The following is a 23,801-nucleotide window of genomic DNA, read 5'->3' on the forward strand; positions in this document are numbered from 1 at the left end:
CTCCCAGCATAATTCTTAGCATATTTTGGTTCCTGCAAGTGGTCCGTTGGGTTATTGTCTCCCCAGAAACACTCCCCTTGTGCTTTTGGAAATTAGTTTTTTCCTATTTCTGTTGTGTTTTGTGTGCTTTTGCAGCATTTTTCTTATTACTGCTGTTTTCTTAAGTTGCAGTCCGTTTGGCCTCTCAGGGCCACCGTACACAGTGTGTTCATATTTTATCTTGAGGTGTTGTAACTTGTGTTTTGCCTTGTGTAGCAGACAAATCTGCCTCCAACGTGTGCGCTTGTCCCCTTAATAAAAGCACGACGGCAGCAGATGATTTTCATTTGGGTGTAAAAACGTCATGTCTTTGAGGGTTGCTGTGTCCTGTACCCCGCCTCCGTAACTTTTTAAGAGTGGAAAAAGAGAGAATCAATATCAGTTCAATATCTGATGTTCAATATCAGAGCTCGTGTCAAAGCCACAGTGATCGATGCCGTGAACAGTTGATACCGCCTCATTAAGTGAGCTTTGTGTTCTGTCTGCCTGCGTGAAGAGCAAGAACCTTAAATCACTCATTATAGGTCTAGACATGGACAAACTGAACTTTGTTTTTTTTATTGTTGTTTTTTAGACAGATGTAACATTTCGCCTCATTTTTGGAACGCTTGGTAGAACAGAAAGACCTGCATAATGGAGACGATTGACAAGCCTGTTATACAACCGTGGCACTGCTAAATAGTCTGAGGAAACCTTAATTAGACTCCCAGACAACTTGACCTTTGTGGTTTATCTCCCTCTAATTAATTTCTTTTCAGCCTCTGATATTACAGCTGTTATGCTCTCTTATAGCTAAACAGCACACACAAACGCACCTCTCATTAGCGTGTTGTCTACATATTCCCTCCCCTTTCTCTGTCCCAATCCTCATTACTATTGGAGTACAGGTCGTTTGGTCTGCAGGTCTTCTCATCCGATTTGTTGGAAAGCTTTAGATCTTGCCAGTAATTTTATCTGTCTGTTATATTGACCAAAGTGACAGTGACACAGATTGGGGAAAACAGCGAGTATATCAGACAGAGTATCAATATTTGATGGGGAGAAATAATGAGGTCCACAGAGATGAGGAGATAACGAAAATATGTGCAAAAGAAGGACGGGGTTTGGAGCAACAGGTAGCGAAAGACAAACGCAATCTTTTGAAATAAAAAGTAGATGAGAGAATAAAAGGAGCTTTAAACTCATGAGGGTGGGGGAAGGGGAGTGGATTATGTGGATTTGAGGGGAATTTTAACAGTGAACGGTCAACATTTATAGATCAAGTTTATAAAATGGAGAACCAAAAATTAACATTAGAATGCTTTCAAAAATTTGTTTTTGCTATCAGTCAACTTAAACAGAAAAATAAATAAAAGACGTGAAAATTCAGATAAATATTTGGTGATACTGCCCTTTAAACAATAAGATCCTCTTGCTCAGTGTTTCAGGGAGTTTTTGCAGGTAGGCTGGGCTAGTAGTTGTTCTTTTCACTGAGATGGTACTGTAATAACTTTGTATAATTTAAGGTTTAAGCTTATCTTTATTTATCTCAAACTGGGCAGGGCCTAAAACGAGCCATTGTAATCTCTCTTTAAGCCAGCTTTGTTCTGATTGGCTGCCCCTTACAAACAGAGGGGCGTGTTCCTGAGATGACCATATTGAGAAAATCCCCTCTCGGTGACATCATACAGAATTAGGAGCAGGAAAGTCTCATATGGAGCTTAAATTAAACTTTAAGCCTTTTTTTGGGCATCATGCTGTCCACTAATACATCCACTGTAACACTACAGAATATAGTTAATGTGATATATAATATTTAATCCTCAAAACATAGGAGTAAAATGCAAAGTACAGAAAAGGGGGATCAGGGGTTGAGACAGTGCAGTAAGACAATAGTTGCATATAAACGCTACATTGTTATACACATCGACAAATACTGTAAATAATCCCACTATATTAATTTGACCTAATTAGCTCCAACATACACGTACTTGAAGATATGCATTGCACATACTGACATGCAGAGGTTTATAGATATGCACAAGCTGCAAATACATGCTGGCTTTTGGATTTAAAGTGACAGGGAAGCTCACGCGTACAATTTCGGTCACAGACAACCGCACACTGCAGTAATCTTCTTTCCTTTCTTACAGATGCACATGCATTCACACCGACTTAGCGCTACTTTCCTTCTTATCCTGCCATATGTTAATGATTGGCATGTATTGTCAAAGCATCAATGTTATCCTGCTCTGATTGGCTCAATATTGCCCACATCAGATCTGGTCCATTAAAACGCCGTCTGGCTGCCTGTTTGATCCACGCCCAGTGTTTACTGGCCGAGACAGCTGTGTGCCCCAAAATAATGATGTGAGATGCATTCAATCCATCTGTCTGTGTGTGTAATCTGGACCTCATACTAATTTTAAAGGGCACATCCCAGAAAGTTTGGCTTCAGTAAACTTGATATTGAAGCAAGTTCCTGAAGAAGTTCAAATTTTGAGGGGACCGGTTCATTTTATGGATGCAAATTTTTAAGTTTAAACAGTAATTCCTCCAATTTCATCAAAATATAAAATATAAATATATTTAAACTGTTGTGTCTTATAATTCATACTACTGGGCAAGAAAGTATTGTATCTAAGAGGAAAATTAATAAAGTGTATTATTTACATCACAGTTTGTTGTTTATTTAGATAAATGACACTGGTAGAGACCTAATCTGAATATATATCATATCTGAACAGAGCAGGAAAAGCGTACATGTAGCTTTTTTACTAAAAGACACACAAAAAAAATACCACATCCAGATTCCAAAATAAGCATAAAGAGAAAATCCAAAGGAGGAAAAAAAGTCCCATCAACACCCACATTGTGTGACTGAAAGGTGATATGTGGGAGCTACAGTTTAGCGAACACCACAGCAGTGAGCATTTAGCAACAAATATGTTACTAAGAGGGGAAAAGCATTTGAATTTATGTATTCCATTAGTCAGTGTCAACACGTCGTGATGAAACTTGAGGCAAAGGCTGGCTGTGTGGAGAACAATGGCATAGGTTTTTATAAGTGTGTCCGTGTCACTCTGTGAATTGGGAAGTTTGAGACCAAGAGTAGCTGTACAGCATGTTAAGAGCTCCCGATGAGTGTCATGTGTTTGAGCGAGGCAGCGTTTGTGAGTGTCGGGGAGCTTTGATGTGTTAGCATGTAGGAGGAGTGGATCAAGAGAGGGAGGCCCTTAGAAGTTGGAGGACCGTGTGTGTGTCTGTGTACGCACTCGCGCACACGTGTGTGTGATCAACAGAGTTGCCACTGCCTGACCCTCTCATGTCTCGAAGGCCTCACACTCAGTCCCAATCAAAGCATCATTACCATCAGCCTCTGCCAACAGTGCGGCCCGCCAACTGTAGCCCTCCCTCCCCCTTTCTCCCGCTCCTCTCCTCTCTCGCTCTCTGATCATCACTTGGACACAGAAGCAACACCCAGTCTATGGGCTTGGCATCTGCGAACGTGGTAATTGCCCAGAAATTTGAGGGCTACACTAAATTTGCAGTGGTTTTAGTGCATGTTTGTGTGCGAGTAAGCGGAGCAAGCTTAGACTCGGAGATGGCTTGAACAGCGACGAGGAAAGATTAGTCATGGATGAAGGGACGTCAATGCATCGTGCTCTGTTATTTTGCTGCCCGCAAGATAAAATGCTAATAATTGCGGTCCTTATAGTCGTAGCTGTAATAATATATTTATGTTGAGGTATTGCATGTAGTGCTGGGTGTTCCTGCAACTTAAGACATGGTATTCAATCTTGCAATGCTACACCAACAGTGATGCAGCATGAGTGGGCTTAGGAAAGCGGCAGTATTTTCAGTGATTTCACTTTGATTCGATTCTTTATTCTCTTCTTCATTTTCATTGGGTTCTCATTGGCTCTGCTTTGAGGGTCACCACCATCGCTAAGCAGAGACATTACATTCATGCAAATTAATTGCATGCTGTGTAGTCAAATGTTTGTGCATGTTGGAGGTATTTACCCTCTTTGTTGTGGCCAGTGTTGGGGTCATTACTCAAAAAAAAGTAGTTAGACATGTTACACAGAACACTTCGTGATTCTACTTTAGAAACACGAAGACTGCAGCCTGACTGCTCATCACTGCTCTTTTGTTACCTGTTGAAGTTCAGGGTCTGGACGCTGGGCTGGGGTCGGCATTCACTCAGCTTTAGCATCCCTATGGCTAGCTTAGCATTAGCATGCTGTCTGTCCAGGTGCTTATAAAGAGCCAAAGATTCATTAGCTGCATATTAGCAGGTGTTTCTGTCTTAGTTTGCACTTTAACATCGTGCATTCATACTTTTGTACAATAAAAATAAAAGTAATGACATATCCACACTGTAGAAAGTACCACTGTTCCTCCTGGTGTGCAAATGCAACCGATGACCGGAATCGATAGGCAAGCAAACGAACAATTCCAAGGAATTGGACTGCTGGGAACTGGTTCTCGATTTTATCCTTAGTGGTTAATTGTAATAACAGTCCTTCCTATAAATCTGTGTACCAGATATGGTGAGTGAAATTCTAATGCGTTTCTGTTTCTATGTTACTTAGAGCTAATATGCAAGTATTTGTAAATGTGCTCCCATGCGGATCATGGCTGTGCCTTCGCTCGATGAGGGGAAATTCCACCCTGTCATCTAAATATAATCACGTCTGGGTCTTAAAAAACTAAGATGGGGCCAAATGGCGCATCGGGTGACATCTGGGTTGGTACATCGATCATTTATATGGATATATATTTATATATATAGTCCATGGTTAATCTGTGTATAGTGTAAGACAAATGTGAGGCATTCTGCAGACTCAGTATACAGCTGGATTGATTAAAATATTTTAAAACAGTGTAACAGTTCCATCATTGAAATAAATGACTGAAAAATTCCGATGAAACACCTTCCTTGGAGACATGAATTTATATGAGTAATTTCACATCAGGAAAAAAAGTTGGATTGATGAAAACTTTTGCAATAATCTAAATGTGGCCTCGATGTGACAGAAGACACCAAGGCAGCCTTAAAAATCTTAGTTTTAAAATTAAAGGTGTACACCTCAGCTGTGGATGTAATTCGATTAAATCAGGTCAGTCCATTCATTGGTTGTTGATGTTTTGCTCATGACCATCTGGTTGATAGTGTGTCTCTGCCCAGTGGAAATCAAAAACAAGTTACTTGGCAATTAGAGTTGCTCCTCACGCACGTCTGATTATGCGAGTTCCCGAAAAACTGCGGCACGCTACCAAAAACTTGTTTTCACTTTTTGTGCTATTAAAAGGATTAACGGTGTTTCACGGGTGGTCTGCTGAATTGAATCAGCTCAGTCCCTGACATTTTGAAGTGATCTTTTCAAACCGCAGAAAGCAGTCAAAGCCTCTTTATCGATGCTGTTGCACTCACAACACGAGGCGGGCCTAACTGTGCCTGGAATATAAGATTATTAAAAGCCCTGGTGTCATGGTTAATACTCGGTCTCCTCCTCAAAGTTTTCCTTTTCAGTCATAAATCACACTGTGCGGGTGTTTGCGCGCGTTTGTGTGTGTGTATGACAAGGCTGTTTTTTAAAAGGGGCTGTTAATGAAAGTTAGTGGTGTGGAGAAAGTGTCAACCGTCTCTCGCCGTGATAGATCACTCCTGCTCTTAGCATTAACGGCAGGCTGTCACTCTGAGCATTTCAGACAGCCGTAGTTAAATTAATCAAGTAATGGCCCTTAGTCTGCGCCCCTCCCCCCTCCAGCTGCAGTTTTTCCTCCTCATTCCTGTCTCTTAGTTTTTCTGTTTGTCTTCTACACTCCATGGTATCAGTATATGCTGTCTTTGGGGTTAGTACTTAGCACAACATTCAAGGGAAGTTGTATAGATGGTGTGAAAAACTAATTTGCAAAGCATTTTGTCTGTGTTGGGTATTAGATGGTAAAGATGTGACAGGAAGCGGGTCGAACTCTGAGCAGATCGCTCGTTTACCAGAAAGCAGCTTGCTTTTTCTTTAATTTATTTATTCACTCATTTTGTGGAGAAAGTTCACAAGCATTTACCCAGTTGACATGTTATGAGCATATGGATGATGCAACCCCATATTTAACTGTACCCCGGTACTTGGTCCAGCGGTCCTCAACCCCCGGGCCACGGACCGCAGTCGTTTGGTACCGGGCCGCGAGAGTTGTGAAATTTATGGTTTTCAGGGTTTTTATCATTAACTCGGTTTCCCTGGGTCTTTTCCTGTGTTGTAGTTGTGTCTTTTATTTTGAAAGAAATATTCACGCGTTACCATAGCGACCAGAGAGCATTAAGGGGCAGAGAGGAGGATGTTACTCTCAATGTTGTTGGCGCATTTCAGGAGGACGCTGCTAATAAAGTTACACATTTACACATTGAATTCACGTTTATTATTATATTTACAAAGTACCACAGTTTTTGTCTCGGTCGTATCATTTTATTTTGTTGTATTTATCCGCGACACCTTAAAATATTGTCTGACATTAAACTGCTCCGTGGCGCAAAAAAGGTTGAGGACTGCTGCTTTAGTTCTGTGGAGCAGAAGTTGATCCACCAGTTTGAGCTATGCCTTCCTGTATGATGTCACCTTTATAGGTGCAGCTGAACTAGCGTGCGGTATCGAAGCGGTTTCTCCTTTTTTTTTAATGTCTGTGAATCTACTGAAACAAGATGCTAGCAGCGTTGCAGTGCAAGGGCAGGGACACAGCATTAATCAAAGTACCCTTGGTACTCTTTAGTTTCACAGTACCTAAAACAGCGTAAGGATATAACTTGCCAGGAGCAGCAGAATATTGTCACATAATTAACCTGAAATATAATTTATATCTGCGATGTTGTATCTTGGGTCAAGCTTTTTAACCAGATGCTTACAGTCCCGCTTTTCCGTCTTGTAGCCATATCAGGAATTTCTGCTCTCGCTCTCAGACTTGCTGTTGCGTACACCGAACATAAACACGCGGCCTCGCTAAAGCTGTGATATTGTGACACTTAGAGTTTTTATATCACAACAAAATTTATAACTGTATCATCACATATTATGTAATTATGGTATATCTGCTACTAAACTAGTAGAAATATAAACAATATATCAGCGACTTCTTAAAAACGCCACAAACAGAAAAAGTCTTGGAAAGTCTTTTTTTCTCTCTCAGTTTATTTATGTTTTTAATGAACTATGACTTTGATCCACATCTTTTACTAATTTCCATACAATTTTTATCATACTCTTCTTTTTTTTCATGTCTCATTTCATTGTATTTTTCCACAAAGAGAATTACACGATTCATATGACTTTAATTTAAATTTGCATTATGCATTTTTCTCTCCGGCCTGCATTCATTTATTTTTCTCTCTTACCTTTTCCCCCGCGCGCTGCCGTTTTCTTCTTTCTCTTTTATTTTTCAGTGTTTAACTCACTCCTACACTCTCTCACCTCTGGGTTTTATGTGCAGCTTCATTTGCTTGTTTTGTTGGTTCTTGTGCTTCTCTCATCGATTTACTTTTGTATTTACTTTTATTGCTTTCAGTTCTCTTTCTTCTGTATTGATTTCCATGCAAACCACAAATTCACGTACCTGTCATCTAAGTGTTTTTCTTCTTTCTCTTTTGGACTTATATTCAGGCAATTTACACTCATCCTCTTTATTCTTTAAGCGCCCTCTACTTTTGGAGTTTGCACTTTCTTTTTTTCCATCGCTCTTTCTTCTGAAGCTTTCTCACATTCCTTTCAAGGTAGTCTTTGTGCTCTTCGCCATAGTTTAGTTTTCGGTCTTAATGGTTCATTCAACGAGTTTCTCTTGTGCGTTTTCATTTTTTCCCTCTTGTTCGCTGTCTTCCTCTTTCATTAACACACAGACACACCTCTTTGGTTTTTTCTCAGCGCTGTCTCTTTCGAAGTCGTAGATATTCTCTGCGGACCAATTTCCCTGTGAATAATCACGGCGGTTCATTGTCGAAGCGAGCGTGCTGCCAAAGTCATTTCTTCAACAGGCTGCAGCTTTATACTGAGTCAATCAAGCTGAAATATCTTCGCAGTGCCTCCTATTCGGTGAATCGTCACTCCCTCCCTATGAATATAATTACTGTGATGGGCTGCGTCTACGCCTTCTCCACAACTTTAAAAGAACTGAATTGGGTTTGAATTTGTGAGAGCTACTTTTCAAATGCTTCATTTGTGGGCTTGATTAACTGTTAAGTCGTAGCAGTGGGCTGTTTCTGTGATCGCAGACAACATTTCAGCCGTATTGGTAAAAGTCGGGTTATTGTCAAGGTTCTGGCAGACACATCTGTGTTTCAGACGACAGTTTTGCATCACATTAGCTGATTAAGAGTTTCTTGAAATTGCACCGTAGCTTCTGACTTTCTGTCTAGTCATGCAACTGCAGCAGTAACTTGTGACGAATCATAATTTGAATACAACAGAAAATATTAAAGTGAAGTATAGCAGCATTAATGAAGTGGTGGATATTAATTGTTTATGTCTTCAGGTTTGGGAAGCACCGAAAGGATGAGCGGCTGGGAGAAAAGATTGATCGTAAAGGCTCCAGCAAGTGGAGGCCAGAGGAGACGCAGGTGTCGGACGAGGAGACCATGAAGATGAGGATGGAGCAAGAAAGGTGAGGCAACTTATGGTTGGATAACGTGATATCGATTCATTAAAATCCTGAATCGATTTTTTAAATATTAATTTATTTTGCCCGAAACGCCAGAATCTCACGTTAAACCTCACAAAATTTCAACAACCACCAAACAGCTAAACAGTAAATGAGAGCAAGTACACGGATTCTGCACAAAGACGTAAACACAGAGCGCGCACCCGCCGACGGATCAGAATCAGCGAGATGTCGCCTTTCTCACCTGACGGCACGGACATGGTCGGAGCTGAAAGCCGACAGCTCGCTAATTCTGATGTTTCAGCGGAAAAAACAAGATTCAATCCGTGAATCTTGTTTTTTCTCTTTCTGTCTCTGTACTTCAAGAACAGTTTCCTGTCTAAAAATCAGTTTTCTTTATTCACTTGCTTATTACGCACACGTCTACCGTTGTTTACAGCGCTGTCGGCCGCTGTTTTTTTTCTTTTACGTACTTCCAACAAGAAAGCCTCATTTCTGCTGTTCAATACTGAACAAATTTAAACTTTTTAAAATTATGCAGATGTGCAAAACGCTTAGCTGTGTCTCTAATAAAACCGCTGTAACTTTGCTCTGCTTCACTTCAGCAGCATCAGGTAATGTTCATATGTTGATGGTTTTCTTTTGTTTTTGTCTACTGCAGAATATTTTTATAAAATCTCAGGCCAGGAAAGTTGCCTTCATGTTTTTCTGTGTTTTATCTTCAGCTACTTTGACACAAAGGCATCTGTGATGCTTACACCTTTGATAAAGTCTCGCAAGTGTTAGCTTTCTTTTTGTAGATATAAAAATATGGAAATGTACTGATGCATGATCTGAATTATAATATTTCTGACTCTGAGGCAAAATTTCCCGGGACCTTGTGAATCGGTGAAATAAAATTGAACTGAATTGAATTGATAAGTATTTAGCTGAGTCAGCAGTTCAGTGCAGGTGAGTTGAGCTCTTCCTCATTTACATTTATAGACCCAGCTTCTGCAGGGTGAAAACACAAAAAGAAAAGATTTGAAACAAACCGTATGTAGAAAAATTCTCAGACAAAGTCTCCTCACAGGGAAAAATATGTTTAGTGCCAAACCCAAATTATTCAAAAGTATGTGGACACCATTGTCCACATTTTACTGTACTTTTCTCTGGTTCTCAGCTAAGCACGTTATTATAGTTTCAAGGTTCTCTACCTGAACAGTCAATATTTGAGCATCAGTTCGTTGGACACGTATTGGTTTTTTTTAGTTAGAATCAGAAGACTGATTCAGAGGGTTCGTTTGGACATGCATCTCACTCACAGCAGCCATCAGGCTTTGGTTCACCTCACTGTTGCCAGCTAAGCAGCTTTGTTGCTAGGCTCAGCCACTTTTCATACCTGAACCTACAGAAAGTACTGCTTTGCAAAGTCTCACTGCAGCACTGGAGGCACAGCTCTGTTCAGCAGCGAGCTCATGCTCACAGGTCCCGTGGGTTGCATGATAAAAAAAAAAACAAAAACACTCGCAGTAATCATTTAACTTGTAAAGATGACTCAAACTGTAGCACAACCATTATCTTTATTACATCTAAAGTTTCAGAGCCCAAAAAAAATGATGGTTGAAGCAGCACGGGATTTTCAGTTTAGTGTGAAAAATCTGAATGAAGCTGCATAAAAATTAATTGAAAGAGCTGCTTTCTCTGTTTAACAGTTTAATAAATCGATCGTCTCTGTGTTTAAATAATGACTACACGGTTAAAGAACCTGTGCCTTCTTTTGCTTTTACTACGTGGGTGCCCAAAACTAAAAAGCCTCAAGTGGCAAGTCCTTTTCCCACTGCAACCCACTCTTTCCTCACCAAAGGAAATGTCAGGCAGGCACAGTGCCAGGTTTTTGGGGGGGGGCAGCAGTTTATAAATGCCAAGGCCATTACAGCCCTGCCAGCTAATTAAATCCCTTGCTCTTGGTGTAGGGCAAGAGTCATTACTCCCCACAGTTGCTTATTATGAAAATTTGGTTTGTAGTCTTCCTTTGCGCCTGCAGAGCAGATAGTCTAATAATATGATAATGGCTGAGTCTTTATTTTTAATTGGTTTAAAGTTAACGCAAAGGCCACGTCAGATGATTTGGTTGTTATGCTGGATATAGTTAAAAGTTCAGACTGGTCCTTTTGTGTGTTAATCCCGTCCAAGACAGACTCAAGATAGACAAGGCGGACTCACTTTTTCGTTTAATAAGAGATTGCCATACACTGAAAGTAAATACTGGACTCTGTTCAGAGATGAGTACTAGCTACTTATTTCTTGCCCTTAAATATCACAGTCACGTGTGTTTGTTACACACAACTTGGACTATTTAAGCCTGTTCAGGACTCCATTATGTTATTTCACATGCATAAAAACACGGATGACACAAATTACATGTAGCCTACTGTAATGCTTTTGCAATAACGTTCTGATTCAAAGTAGATTAAACTGCGTTTGCTTTTATTTCCAACTCTCAGAGAGGTGAAGCTTTTTGAGCTCAAAACAGAAGTAGAAGTTTACAGAACTTAGATTTTTTTTTTGTTGTGCTGTTAAATGAAATGTAGGTTACATTATTTTTAAACTATATTAACCTTGATTTATTAGCATCATAAAATGTGAATTAGTTATCAGCCTATTTCTAGCTGATAAAGCATAAGTCTCATTAAAAGTCATACTAGAAATACTAGAAGTAAAGATGGCATGTTGGGGGTTTTTTTCACACAAACACGCTTCTTGTTTATATTTAAGCTGAGAGATGCTGATATTGACCGAGAGATCCCTCGGAGCACATGCTCAGACTGCGGCTACCTTGGTGTTAAACAACGATCCAGTTTGCTGTATTGCCAAGCCGCTCTGCAGAGGTTCCGTTGGGAACTTCGGCACCTCACTGCAGAAGGTATCGATTGACCACTGCCAGAGGCTGTGGTTAATCCAGCTGTGATTGACTAGATGAATGGATTTCCTCACAGGTTTAATTCTCAGGTCTCAAAGGACCCTAGCCCCAAGGCAGACAGACAAACCTTGACAGACAGTTCAGATTGTACGCTACTGGTGGAGGCTATTTGAAGAAAAGATAAATATACAGGTATGCGAATAACTGTTCAGTAGTGTCATAAATTTGTTACGTTATATTATGTTACTTGATCTAAATCGAATCGTCTTTACTAAAATTACTGTACTCGCAATACTAATGCAAGACCTCATAGTATTGTACTGTTTTAATAGAGCACCTTGCTCTCAGACTTGTCAGACTTTCTAAAGTTTCTAAAAGTAGACTAGGAGACAGAGCACTCTGTTGTGGAACAAGCTTCCACTTGACACCCTCTGTATAGTAAGATCAGCTTTAAAATGTTCCTTTTCGATAAAGCCTGTAGTTGTCGCTCTGTCAGGTGACCCTGAACCATCGCCTTAGTTATGCTGATATAGGCTCAGGTTGCTTGGGGTCTTTCCGTGATGCACTGAGCATTTCTTCTCCACTTACATCTTTTCATTCCCTATATACAAATACTGCTTATGGTTACATTTTTTCTGTTTTTTCCTATATTTGGTGTTTTGTCCTTGCTGCCCCTCTGATCATGCTAGAGGTCTTTTCCCCTTTATAATGGAAACCCTTCTTCCAACCATCGCTAAGTGCTAACTCACAGGCTATCGTTTGATTGTTGGGTTTTTTTCCAGATCAGTCCAGATAAACGTTTTTTGTTGGGCAGCACAGGAGGTTTTGCCTTAGCCGTCTGTAGACTAAATCAGATCATGCTCTGACATAACTGTTTTAAACAGCAGTCACATGACCAGAGGTTACAAGTTCAATCTATACCACAGACTTGCTGTATATGAAGTAATTTGTCACAGTGAACTTCCCTTGACCTCAACACTTGCTCAGTACTGCTACTCTTGTTCAAGATGAACAGCGTCAGTCTAAGTACAATGCATTTTGTGTGTGTGTGTGTGTGTGTGTGTGTGTGTGTGTGTTTCTAAAAATATCCTTAATTCACACTTCTGTGTGAATTAAGGATATTTAAGGCATGCATTGTCAGACACTTTTAGTATTAACCTTCAAAAATCACAAGTGCTTTAAAACCAACTGCAGCTAGTTGTCGCTAAATCATAGAACATTTCCACGTCTTTCAGCAGCCACCTTGTCCTGCTGGACCTTCTCCCTTCATGTATTTCCTGCCTTTCACTGTAGTCTGTCAGTTGTGTCAGCAGTACCGGTAAGAGAACGCTTTGTTACACAATGACTACAATAGCACATAATGGACCATTGTTCTGGCTTGATGTGGTAGAAAGGTCACTTGTCAAAAATTTCTTCTACCATAAAATCCCATTCTGCCATTTCTATACCCTTTTATCTGCCGCCTCTTCCTCTCTTTCTGCTCTACATTGTTTTTATTCCCCCTCTGGGTCTTTTGCCACCTCTCATTGGATTTCTTAATGATTTACTCTACACGGTAAGAGTTCTTTCATCTGTCATTAAGGTTATTTGTTTACGAGAAACCCTTGTCACATGCAGGTATTTTGGGATTAAGAGTAATGATATGGCGAAGTGTGGTTTTCCTTCCTGTCCCATTTCAGTCAGCGCTGCATTTGTGTTTGTGAAACATTTTAAGTGCTTGTCATGTTGACACAGACAGTCATGGTCTTTGTCTTAAAGTAACATTTCCTGCACTCTTTAAAAGTAATTCAGAAAAGTTGGACACCTTGCTGTTTTCTGGGCAATGACAGCTATTGGTCATGTATATGTAGCTTATGTAGATGAAAAAAGATGGGTGCAGAAAAACAAAACAAACCCCAACACCACAGCTTGAACTCTCACAGGCTCTGGGGAGGCCAATCCATGATTGATGGCGTTCCACTGTGTGTTTTTTCCTATACTGGTATGCTTTCATTGCGTTGGCAACGTGTTTGGGATCCTTGTCATGCTAAAAAAATGAAGCTGTTGCTAATCAGTGACTTTCCAGATGGTTTTGCATGGTGGATCAAAATCTGGCCGTATTTTCCTGTGTTCATAATTCTGTCAGTTTCGACAAGAGCTCCATCTCACCGGCTGAAATGCAGTTCCGGACCATGACAGACCTTCCGTCATGTTTTACAGATGGCTGTAGACATTCACTGTTGGATTGATAACAACTTGAGCCAAAAATGTCCATTTTGGGTTCATCACTCTGTGAAACCTCTGGCCACTGATGTCAGTACAGTTCTTGTGTAATATGACACACCTTGTCAGGGTCCGTTATGAATGGCTTCTTCCTTTGAGGCCATTTCTGATGAGTCTTTGGCCAACACGAGATGGATCAACTGAAGGGCCAGGTCATTTCTCAGGTCCTGTGTCACATCTTTGCTGGATTTCTTCATATTTATTAAGAACATGACTCTCATCTGCTGTAGAAAGTCTTCTTTTTGTCTTTGAGGGCTCCAGTTTCCTCAGGGACATACTCCATGCTTTCAGTTAATCGAATGAATACGAGAGGAAAAACCAGCTAACGTTAAAAAAAACAAACAAACATTGAAAGACTTTTACAAAACCAAGAGAACTAAGTGGGAAGAATAGTTTTGAAAAAGTTTGACAATGTAAAGGAGGTCTAACTTCCTGGAAGCAAAACGTAAAGATAGTATAGTTTTATCCGTAAGCTCATAAGAATTCAGAGTTTCTTTTTCACACAACACAGCACGAGTGTTTCAGTGATGCATCCTCCTAACTCAGCAAGTGGCCTTGTTGACCCATGCAGTGCCTTGTTATGGAAAGGGGCTGCACAGAAAAGGCCGTGCGTTGGATTGGTATGTCTGGCCTTATCTTATCAGCCACTGTGCTTGTGCATACAATCAGTAGTTGCTCCCACTACTTCTGCTGCTGTTGCTCTTTCACTGATGGAAAACAGTTTTTCCTCTGGGTTTAAAGATAGATCCCTCAAGGGCCTCACTTCCTTCTGCGCTATTAGATAATCGCTGAGTCCACAAATAGCAAAGACACAGCGTGCGACTCCACAAGCTTTCAAGTTAAGTTGTTGGAATAAGTGTACGTTTTTGCCACAAATGATTGTCTACCCCCTGACCAGATTCAGTGGGGAGCCGTTGAAACCATCAAGTTCATTAACAGCCTACTTTTTAGTAGTGAAGCATTTCTGCCCACTTGGCCTTGATTTTTTTTCTTCCTTTCTTTCTTTTTTTAACACATTTTGTAGTCTCCGGTAGGGAGCCCTCGTTATTAGAGTTATTGTTTCATTATGCACACCATGCAATTTTTCTGGAGGAAATGTTTCAGATTTTAGCCCACTGAGTTTTCAGTGCACTTGCACCCCCTACCTTGTCACCACGGCGCCTGTCCCATTCACTTTCCCACTGCCATTAAAAAGAGGCCTGCAGAAAAGAGAGCAGTATGATAATTGGTAGTTGTAAAGCTCTGATAATTGGCAAGGCTGTAATTACGGGGGCTGCGTGATAGGTAGTCCCCCCGCTATAGAAAATAGCATTGCCAGTTATTCACAAGATAATGGCCTGAAGAGAAAGAGCGAATGTGTGATTTTTGTGTGTGCGTGACAGACAGAAAGATGTCAGATGTGTGTCTGCATGTGTTGTTGAGGGAGAAAGAAAGAGAAAAGCATGTTAGCTATATATTAGCACTACTCTGTGAATACAAAATGCTTCCCTTGTGCTAGGTGTTATTGGGGGCAAGAGATTGTCATGCATTGTTTATGGTATTATTCAGTGGGGAAAATTGCATAAATAATAGACTCCAGATCTTCTCTCTGTTTTGTAATGGAAAGTTAAAAAGTGCAATAACCAATCAGCAGATGTTACAATGGTTCATCTGGTGTTTTGTTAATGTGACGACTGAGATTTACAGCATCTCTCATCTAGATTGGACACGCTACAGGACTTTTTTTTTAATATACAAAGAAAAAAGTAAGGCACCATCCCAATTTTCCATGAAGCCCTACATCCGTTCTCTTTTTTTAGTTGCAGTGTGCATTTACAATTTATAGTTGGCTGCTGTCAATGGCCAGTGGAAACCAGACAACTGAAAATATCATACTGAGAAACCTGGCAGTTAAAAATAAGCAAATAATTAGTGAACCTGCTACTAGTAAGTATTATTTGGATTATTAATTATTCAGTGAATTGGGTTTGTTGTTCTGAAAGAGTGCTGTCTTCAAATGTCTTCAATTTTTCAAACCAAAAGTTCAAAATACAGTGGAACCCCAACTAACGAAATGAATTCGTTCCCGAGGGTCTTTCGTAAGTCGAAGCACCCATTGCGCGTTTTGAGTGAGGCGATGCTGAACCATAGGTTATAGGCTAATTGCTAACTAGAACAGCAATACGTCGTTCAAGTGGAACAGCGAAGCGCAAGAACGGAAGCCAAGGGGTTGTCACATGATTCGGAAGGCATTGTGGGCATTGTAGGCTCAGCCAATCAGAGCCAGCGGATTTCGTTACTCGGGCATTCTGCCGTAACACGGGCAGAAATATTGCTATTCAGTGCCTTCGTAACTTGAATTTTTCATGAAATGGGGTATTCATAAATCGGGGTTCCACTGTATCCCAAAAGACACAAAAATTGTGTTGAAGAATTATTCAACTTTGATGGCATTTCTCTCTGCCTATTGGGGACTCGACATGCACTTTTATTGAGCAATTATTCTACATCTTCCCCAACTATATAAGCCTACCCATGGCTCTTGAGCTACCTATGAGCTAGAAGATTATATCTCATTTAGCACATCTCTATTAACCCTGCAGACATCACTGGTGTTTAGTTTTCCATCTTTTTTTACATCCACAGTTGTGGTTTTGGAAATGCTTCAGCTAGCTAGCTAACTTATGGCTAACCATTATGCAGTCCTTGTTTTCATACAGGTCTGAATGTTGCTTTATTGTAATGCCTTTTAGATTAGCCATCTTATTAGAGAAGAATTGGCTCTAAAAGGTGCTTCAGGGCTTGCTTACTGAAATAAAGGAGCATTAGGACCCAGAAATGTAATTTGAGTAAACCAGCAAACACTTGCCAGAAGAAGCCAAAGAGTAAAGTTTTTTCCTCGAGCCGAAGTTTAGCAGATAAGATCCCCTTTTTTTTCACCTTAAAGTTTTAAAAAACAACAACAACAGCCCCCAGGCTTCTGCCAGTGGGTCACAATGGATAAACCTATCACACAATAGTAAATGTATAATAAATACATTTCCTGGTTAGTTTTTTTTTAACCTTGATTTTTAAGGAAAAGTACAAAATGCAACTGATCAGACATTGCCTAGATTTTTACTTGGGATAAACGGCAATATTATGTCTTAATATGATCATTTCAACCACAAGATTGTTATTGGATTTTAATATAAACAACATCATCTTTACTATCAGGATCCAAGCTAAGACCAGAGAGCTGCGGGAGCGTCAGGCCAGGGAACGAGACTACGCTGAGATTCTGGATATAAGTCGATCGCCGGAGAGATCCTCTGAGGAGGACCACCAGTACGCTGGCATCAACCAACTTAACAGCTCCATGGACAGTGGCCATAGTCGCCCCCACAGCCCCCGTGATGAGCACCCTCACATCCATCCACAGCACCAGCACTCCGATACCCTCTACACCCAAGTTAGCAAGACGCGCAACGAGCGACCTCCGTCTGCAGACAGGTAAGAAGTGAACTGATGCATTTCAAGTGTTTTGTGAATCATGTGGATTTTATTTCATTTCTCTATTATTTATTTTAGTATTGGCAAAATTAATTCATGAATACCTCTGGAGTCAGATTCCCCCTCAGAAGCCACTTCCCTCTAAGCCAGGTGACGGGCTGCCAGTCACAGTTCAGCAACCTTCTTACCTGTACTTCCAAAGTGCGGCTCACCTGTGGTATTTCAGTAAAAGGTCTGTCCAGGTCTCATTCCGCCTCGCCTCCCCAGCTCTCGTAACTCTGAGGCGGCATTATTGCACAGAGACGGCAGGCTAGCTATCACACCTGGAGGAGAAAATAATCACAGCAACAGAAGGCAGGCGGTAAATGTCAGCTCGCCGACTGCTAGACACCATGAGCTGCTCTCAGGGGGATGTGGGAATACTCGGGGGAGGCAGTGAGTGAATGGAAACCTTTGAATATCTGTCTCTTTTTCTGTCTCTCTTGACCTTTCTACCTCTCTTTCACTGTCTTTTGTGCTCTTGTTGGTTTCACCTTATTGCCACCTTTTCACTTTTATTGCATTTCCATCATTTTCCTGTCTTCCCACGGACAATACTACCTGAGCTACTGGCAGCTCAAACCTTCAGTCTCATTAATTGAGAGCTGTCAGTCATTTTTAAAATAATCACCCTGGCTTGACATAAAGAGCCTCTTTGTCATTGACACTGTTTTGTTTCTGTAGAGCAGCCAAATGGCACCACGAGACTCCCCCGCATAACCAAATGCCAACTCCACAGCAAAGAGCAAACAAAAGCCAGATTGTTTTAAAAATCATGCAGGTCGTCAGAAGCAGAGTTCTCAGCACTGCACGCCGGTGCTGAGCTGCTCCCCAATCCTGCTCCGATCGATGAACGCGGAGATTCGTGGCCCTAAGATGGATTTGGGGAACTTGAAGCAAATTGAGGAAAACCTGCTGTGCAGCAGAAACGTAGTCTGTGCGGTCAAGTAGCTCCACAGCTGAATGAATGGGTTTGTCTTCCTTGTGGTTTTCACGCATCCCCAGATGACCTCAGCAGCCTGTGTCTACTTCAAGAGTGCCGTAGCACGTATCGATTCATAATTCATTGTGCTGCTGTTGTCACTGCACACTTCCCTCCTTTTTTATTTTTTGTTCAGTCCCTGATGTGGCACTGTATTAAGGCATGCAGATGCACAACAGAAGATGATATACTAGCATTACAGATACGAAGCCTTATTTAATTAGGTGATGGAATTCACCAGTGATTTAGGCTTTAATCATCATCATCTTATTAAAATCTGTAGCCATTTCACTCATTTACCACATAAGCAATTAATGAGGTTTTTTCTCCTCCCTCTCACTCAGACTACTGGGATTTTCTTAGTTTAATACCTCTTAGAGATGGGGAAGCATGAGTTTTGTGGAAATGCTGCTGCAGTTTAGGATCGGCGACAGGCAAATGGATTAGGCTGAAATAATTTTAATAAGCAGATTTTTTTGAAAATTAAATCTCTTTCATCAAGCAAACATTTTAAGTCTTTACTACTTACAAATATGGAAATATAAGGATTTTCTGATTGTTTCTTTGTAAAGTTGAATGTAGAGATTCTGGACCGAGAAAGCAAGTTAAGGACAAAATTGTGATGGAAAGTTTGCGTGTTCTTACAAAGAAAACTATGAATCGATTTGTAAAGAGACTGTCACATTTGTCAACAAATAAGGAATTAAAACGACAAATACATCCCTAAAATCATGCTCACAAAGCTTTTTTCGTTGTTTTCTCTAAGACATCACTGTTTAAAAGAGACGTGACTCATTTGGACATCAATGTAACCAATATTGGTCTCTTCTGATAATGTAAGTGGCTCTGGCAGGTTTCAGAGCAAATAATAAAGTCTTTCCTTGCTTCAATAAAGAATTTTCTATAATTTTGCACATAGCTGATACACTGTTTCTTTTCATAATGTCCTCCTAGCTACCTATTCTCCCCCAGAACACTTGCTCTTTTCAGGAAGCTTTGATTACAGCAGTGTAGCAGCCGGGGACACAAACGTCTGAAAGATATTGTGTTCCTTTCTCATCTCCCCCGAGTATTAGAAGAATATACCTTTTGAGAGATTCGGGAAGCACGTTTCCTGTTTCCTGTCTGTCCCCCTCTGCTGAACAGGAAGTGAATTAGATCCTGCAACGCCAAGCACATCGGGGTGGGTGGCAGAGTGTGTGCGTGGGGGGGCTCCCACCTGACAGAAGGGGGGGTTTGTTATTGTGGGATTCAAATGGCAGTGTGAGCTGATATCAGAGCTTGAGGATTGTGGAGATTTAATCAAAGCAATAACATGTCCTTAGAAGCAGGCAGTGAAGGAAAATGTTATTTTTCCTCCAACATTAACACTTCTCTCTAAAATGGCACGCGTGTGAAAGGTTTCATTGTAGTCAGCGTAAATGCTCGACGTGCACAGGATGTCGCTCTGTGTTGCGTTCGCTGTTTTTACATCGTTCAAACCAGGAAACTGTTTATTTGCTCGAGAAAAGCAGATTGATCTCTGACCATCTGTTAAGTTGTGCCCATTACACGCCCCAAATCATGGCTTTCAAAATGTCACAGTTGTGTTTTCTGCTGTTTGTGTGCGCCTTTTGTTGGTGCCGCGATGTTGTGACTGTCACAAGATTATGACTCGCAGTAAAACTGAAGAAGACAAAGCTGTGGCAGAGCGATCTAGGTTCAGCATGTTACATAAATATAATAATTATCTTCGCATGGTATCCTTTTTAACATGGCTACGTTTTGATTTGCACTGAAAACACAAAGCACAAATTAAAACGCCGATCTCTGCGAAAACCATAAGATGCAGAGCAAAAACAGAACTGCATGCATCGCAATGCTAAAGTATGAAAACGTGCATAAAAAAAGAGCATAATAAATCATGTGAATGTTCATGTGAGGCATGAAAATAATGTGTTGCAGTAGTCTATACGAGGCCTGCCAGCTACAGTATTGTAACCTTTATCCCAGTTGTTCTTCAAGTCACAGAATAACACAATGATTGACAGGCCATAAGACTAATAATAACACAAAAAGGGGCAAAACAGCTTAAATACAAGGCAACACGACACCGAACAAGACACAAGTCTTCCTTTTTCCTGTTACCACTGTTCCTTCTGCTGCTACTAATAGTTGCTGATCATCAGCATTGTCACCTTGATCTTCCCAAAACATGTTATCCAAACGCGTTCTAGCCAAAAGGAAATTCATCTGTAACCTCGTCTGTCACTTTGAACACAGCGAACAATAAGGCTAAAAATATTCCCGAGTGTCCAGATTAGAATACCAGAATCCCACCGCCCCCGTTAGTCTCTTAATTCCCTCTGGGCCTGTAAAACGTACTATTGGCTTTCTTAGCGCTGTCGTGCGGGTCACTCCAAGGGGAAACGCAAAAAAAAGTAGCTGCAGCTACATAAATATCCAGTGGAATTCATTTTTAATTGCCTCTTTTTCCTTCAAACAAAACACGGTCAGAAATTTCAATTTAACCGCAGTGGTGTAAAAACAAAAACAGCTAAAGAGGCTGGAAGGAGCTTCGTGTGTGCCTTTGGGAGCCGTCTACCGTTTCCTTTGCTTTAAGGAAAATGACCACACAGTCCTATAGGCTCAAGCAGTCTGCTGCAACAAGCCTGAAACAAAATTTTGCTGCTTTCAGGATAAAATGTTTCTCTTAGATGTCTCTTATTTATATCCACAGCCGCATATTTTAGCGAGACAGCATATTGGAGCACATGATGTTTTAGTTGTTACTCTGTGGTTTACCGCGTAGGTGGTACGGTGTAGTATCAGGTTGAAAACAGTCTTTTTTTCTTTCTTTTTTAATGTTTTTGTTTTGGCTCTCAACCAAATTGCATAACCTCACTGCTGAGACATTATTTTCTTTCTTTTGCTTTCCGAAGCCTGCCAAGCTAAATATTGTTCAAAGTGTGGTGATTTTATCCCCTCTCCCCCAGTGTTTACCCGCTATTGCGACTAGTGCTTTTAGTATTTATACTTGGCATCTGGTAACATTTGTAGCCTAGGAAGCGTAATTAAGAAGTAATGGGAGACAATATCCCGTGAAAGTTTTACCAGCTCACTCACTGGGTGCTTCTTTTCTGTTTACTGAAATTAATTACCTGAATTCAGTGAAAACATAATGTAGACGGCATGTTTTTAAGCAGCTTTATTAGCTCTCGACGTTTGCTGTATCACACTCTGCCCCTGTTGTGTGAGAATAAGTGTGCAAAGAGCCAAGTGAATTAGCAACCATTGTTTTATTCCCCTCCCAACTACGAGGCAGCAGTGAATGCTGGAAAGGCTCCGAGGGATTTGGCGTGATTTGATTCTCCACATTTTCCGAGGAGGCGGCGCTCTTATTGAATCGGCTCCATTACATTTCATCTCCACCGGGGGAATAAGAGGCCGCAGAGGGAGCACGCGCGGCCGTGTTGTATCGCAAACGCAACAGAAACTGCAACGTGCACAAACAAATCGACAAGTACTCACCTTGCAGCTTTTTATAGGTTGATAAGATGAGGTGTGTGTGTGTTTGTACCTGCGTGCATTTACTATTGGCTTCATGTGTTTTCTGTGTACATGTTATTTAGTAATGCGAATCTCTGCTGGTGGTTTTGTTGTCTTTTGCCTAGTTTAGATGCAGGTGCTACTCCTTCTGTTGGGTTTTGCTCGTGTGCACGTGTGTTTGCAAAAAAACCCAACTTTTTTTTTCAAAGAGTGAGGGTGACAAGTCAGAGCTGTGACTCAGAGATAGAGAGTGATGGCAGGTGTGCAGCAGCATGCAGTGAATACAAAGCCCCTGCCTTTTCTAAACCTCTAAAAGGATTTCTATTGTTGGTGAAGTGAAACCAGAGCTAGATTAACCAGCATTGTGGCCCCATTGTGTCTGCGTTCCTGAGTGCATATGACAGCGTTGTTACATTTTCGTTACCACTCAGGGGTTTTGCACAAGTCGCTTAGTCATAGTTTGGTTTCAAGCATACATTTATGTAGGAATAAACACCGATTATGCTTGATGTTGGCTAAAAAATGCTGAAGAATATCCTTATTAAGTAAGCATGGCCATTTTCCCCCAGCGGTCAGTGGAGACCAAACGGAGATCAAAGGAAAAGAGTTCAAATTATAACACAGTACAACTCGAGAGTAATGGTGGGATGGGTGCCAATAATGAGAAACATTGCTATTAATGTGTTAGAGTTTGCCTAAGGTGTAATTTGTACATCTTATATGGACAATGGAATATAAATGTAGGGTTTATTTTTGTAGGGGAATTGTAGCCACGCCATTAAAAGTAAGACTCGGTTATGAAATTTGGTTCCAAAGTACTTGGAATGTTATTATGCTTACCGGTTCATCTAAACACACTCGCCTTTCATTCTCTTTTGAGTAGACGTGCATCTAATCCAACATTCCTGTCTAGTCGGGATCTTGTGATTCTCATGAGTTTAGAGGACAAAGAGATTTAACGGGATTTTAAAAGCTTAAATATAATTATGTTACATTACATACAGTGTACAATGTAGGATGGGACCAGCAGAAAACAAGTCTTTTTTTTCTCATTACACCCTATAATTACCAAATGACTTTGTCAGTGATGTAATCCCACACACCGTGCTTCAAATGACCTCCTCTGTTTGGACGTAGAGGAAGTTGCGTTCTTTGACTATTTAACCCATTATTGAATTGTCTTATTTCTGAGTAATGTGAAGTTTACCCACCAACGTTTTTACATTTTGCTATAATTTATACCCTAAATTAAAGTCAGTAAGTAAAAAAGTACATAGAAAAGTTTTACTCCTTCCGCCAGATCAACATGGATTCGTAGGAAGTTGCAGCTGTGACTTTTCCCATGTTCGCAACCATTTAACAGACAACCGACTTGAGAAAAATCAAGCTCGGTCACATCTTTCTGCACCTCAGCTGCTGCACTATCACAGTCAAAATGTTGGCTTTCACTCCGATACTGCATATGAATGTGCGTTCCCACTACTCGCTGAGCAGAACAGGATGTCTTACTACAGCTTGGGGAACGTCTCTGCTTGAGGGTCATCATGATTGCTTGAATTTGTTGCTGTGAATGTTGATCCAGAGCCTGGTGATGAGAACGGGGACAGAATTTTGATAAGCTGCCACCTTTTTTGCCTCGAGTAAGACACGTCTACATAACACAGACATAACTGAACTCTTGCACCTGAGAAAACTCAAATCTACAGCAGAAGGTAGCTGAGAAAATTGGGGATCTGATCGCTGCTAGCATATATTAAAACTATAAAAATGTACCTTCACTATCACTTAAAGCTAGCAAGGTTTGTTTAACCTGTGAAGACTAGAATGCAGGTTTCTGTAGGCATGGCAGGTTAACAAACTGTAGGAATAAAATTGTCCTTACTGAGCCCATAATCATCATCGTCATCTGGCAAATGCTGGTGATATAACCTCAACTCTCTTTTGCAGGAA

General features: G+C 40.7%; 1 protein-coding gene across 10 annotated transcripts in view; it reads left to right on the top strand.

Moving 5' to 3' along the window:
* pard3ab (par-3 family cell polarity regulator alpha, b) overlaps positions 1 to 23,801 on the top strand; it is a 243,793-nt gene that overhangs the window by 168,545 nt on the left and 51,447 nt on the right. For all 10 annotated transcript variants that reach the window (XR_014889531.1, XM_085254762.1, XM_085254765.1 and 7 more), the window contains 2 exons: positions 8,542 to 8,670; positions 17,027 to 17,302. Coding sequence is in view for 9 of the 10 variants with exons in the window: in XM_085254762.1 (XP_085110888.1) it covers positions 8,542 to 8,670; positions 17,027 to 17,302 (405 nt within the window). In the remaining variant the exon portion in view is untranslated. The remainder of the gene's footprint in view (positions 1 to 8,541; positions 8,671 to 17,026; positions 17,303 to 23,801) is intronic.

The sequence above is a fragment of the Mchenga conophoros genome, linkage group LG18 (assembly GCF_057382185.1).
Source record: "Mchenga conophoros isolate Kocher_MC1m ecotype Shallow Benthic linkage group LG18, M_conophoros_male_GT1.1, whole genome shotgun sequence".
Taxonomy (NCBI): Eukaryota; Metazoa; Chordata; class Actinopteri; order Cichliformes; family Cichlidae; genus Mchenga; species Mchenga conophoros.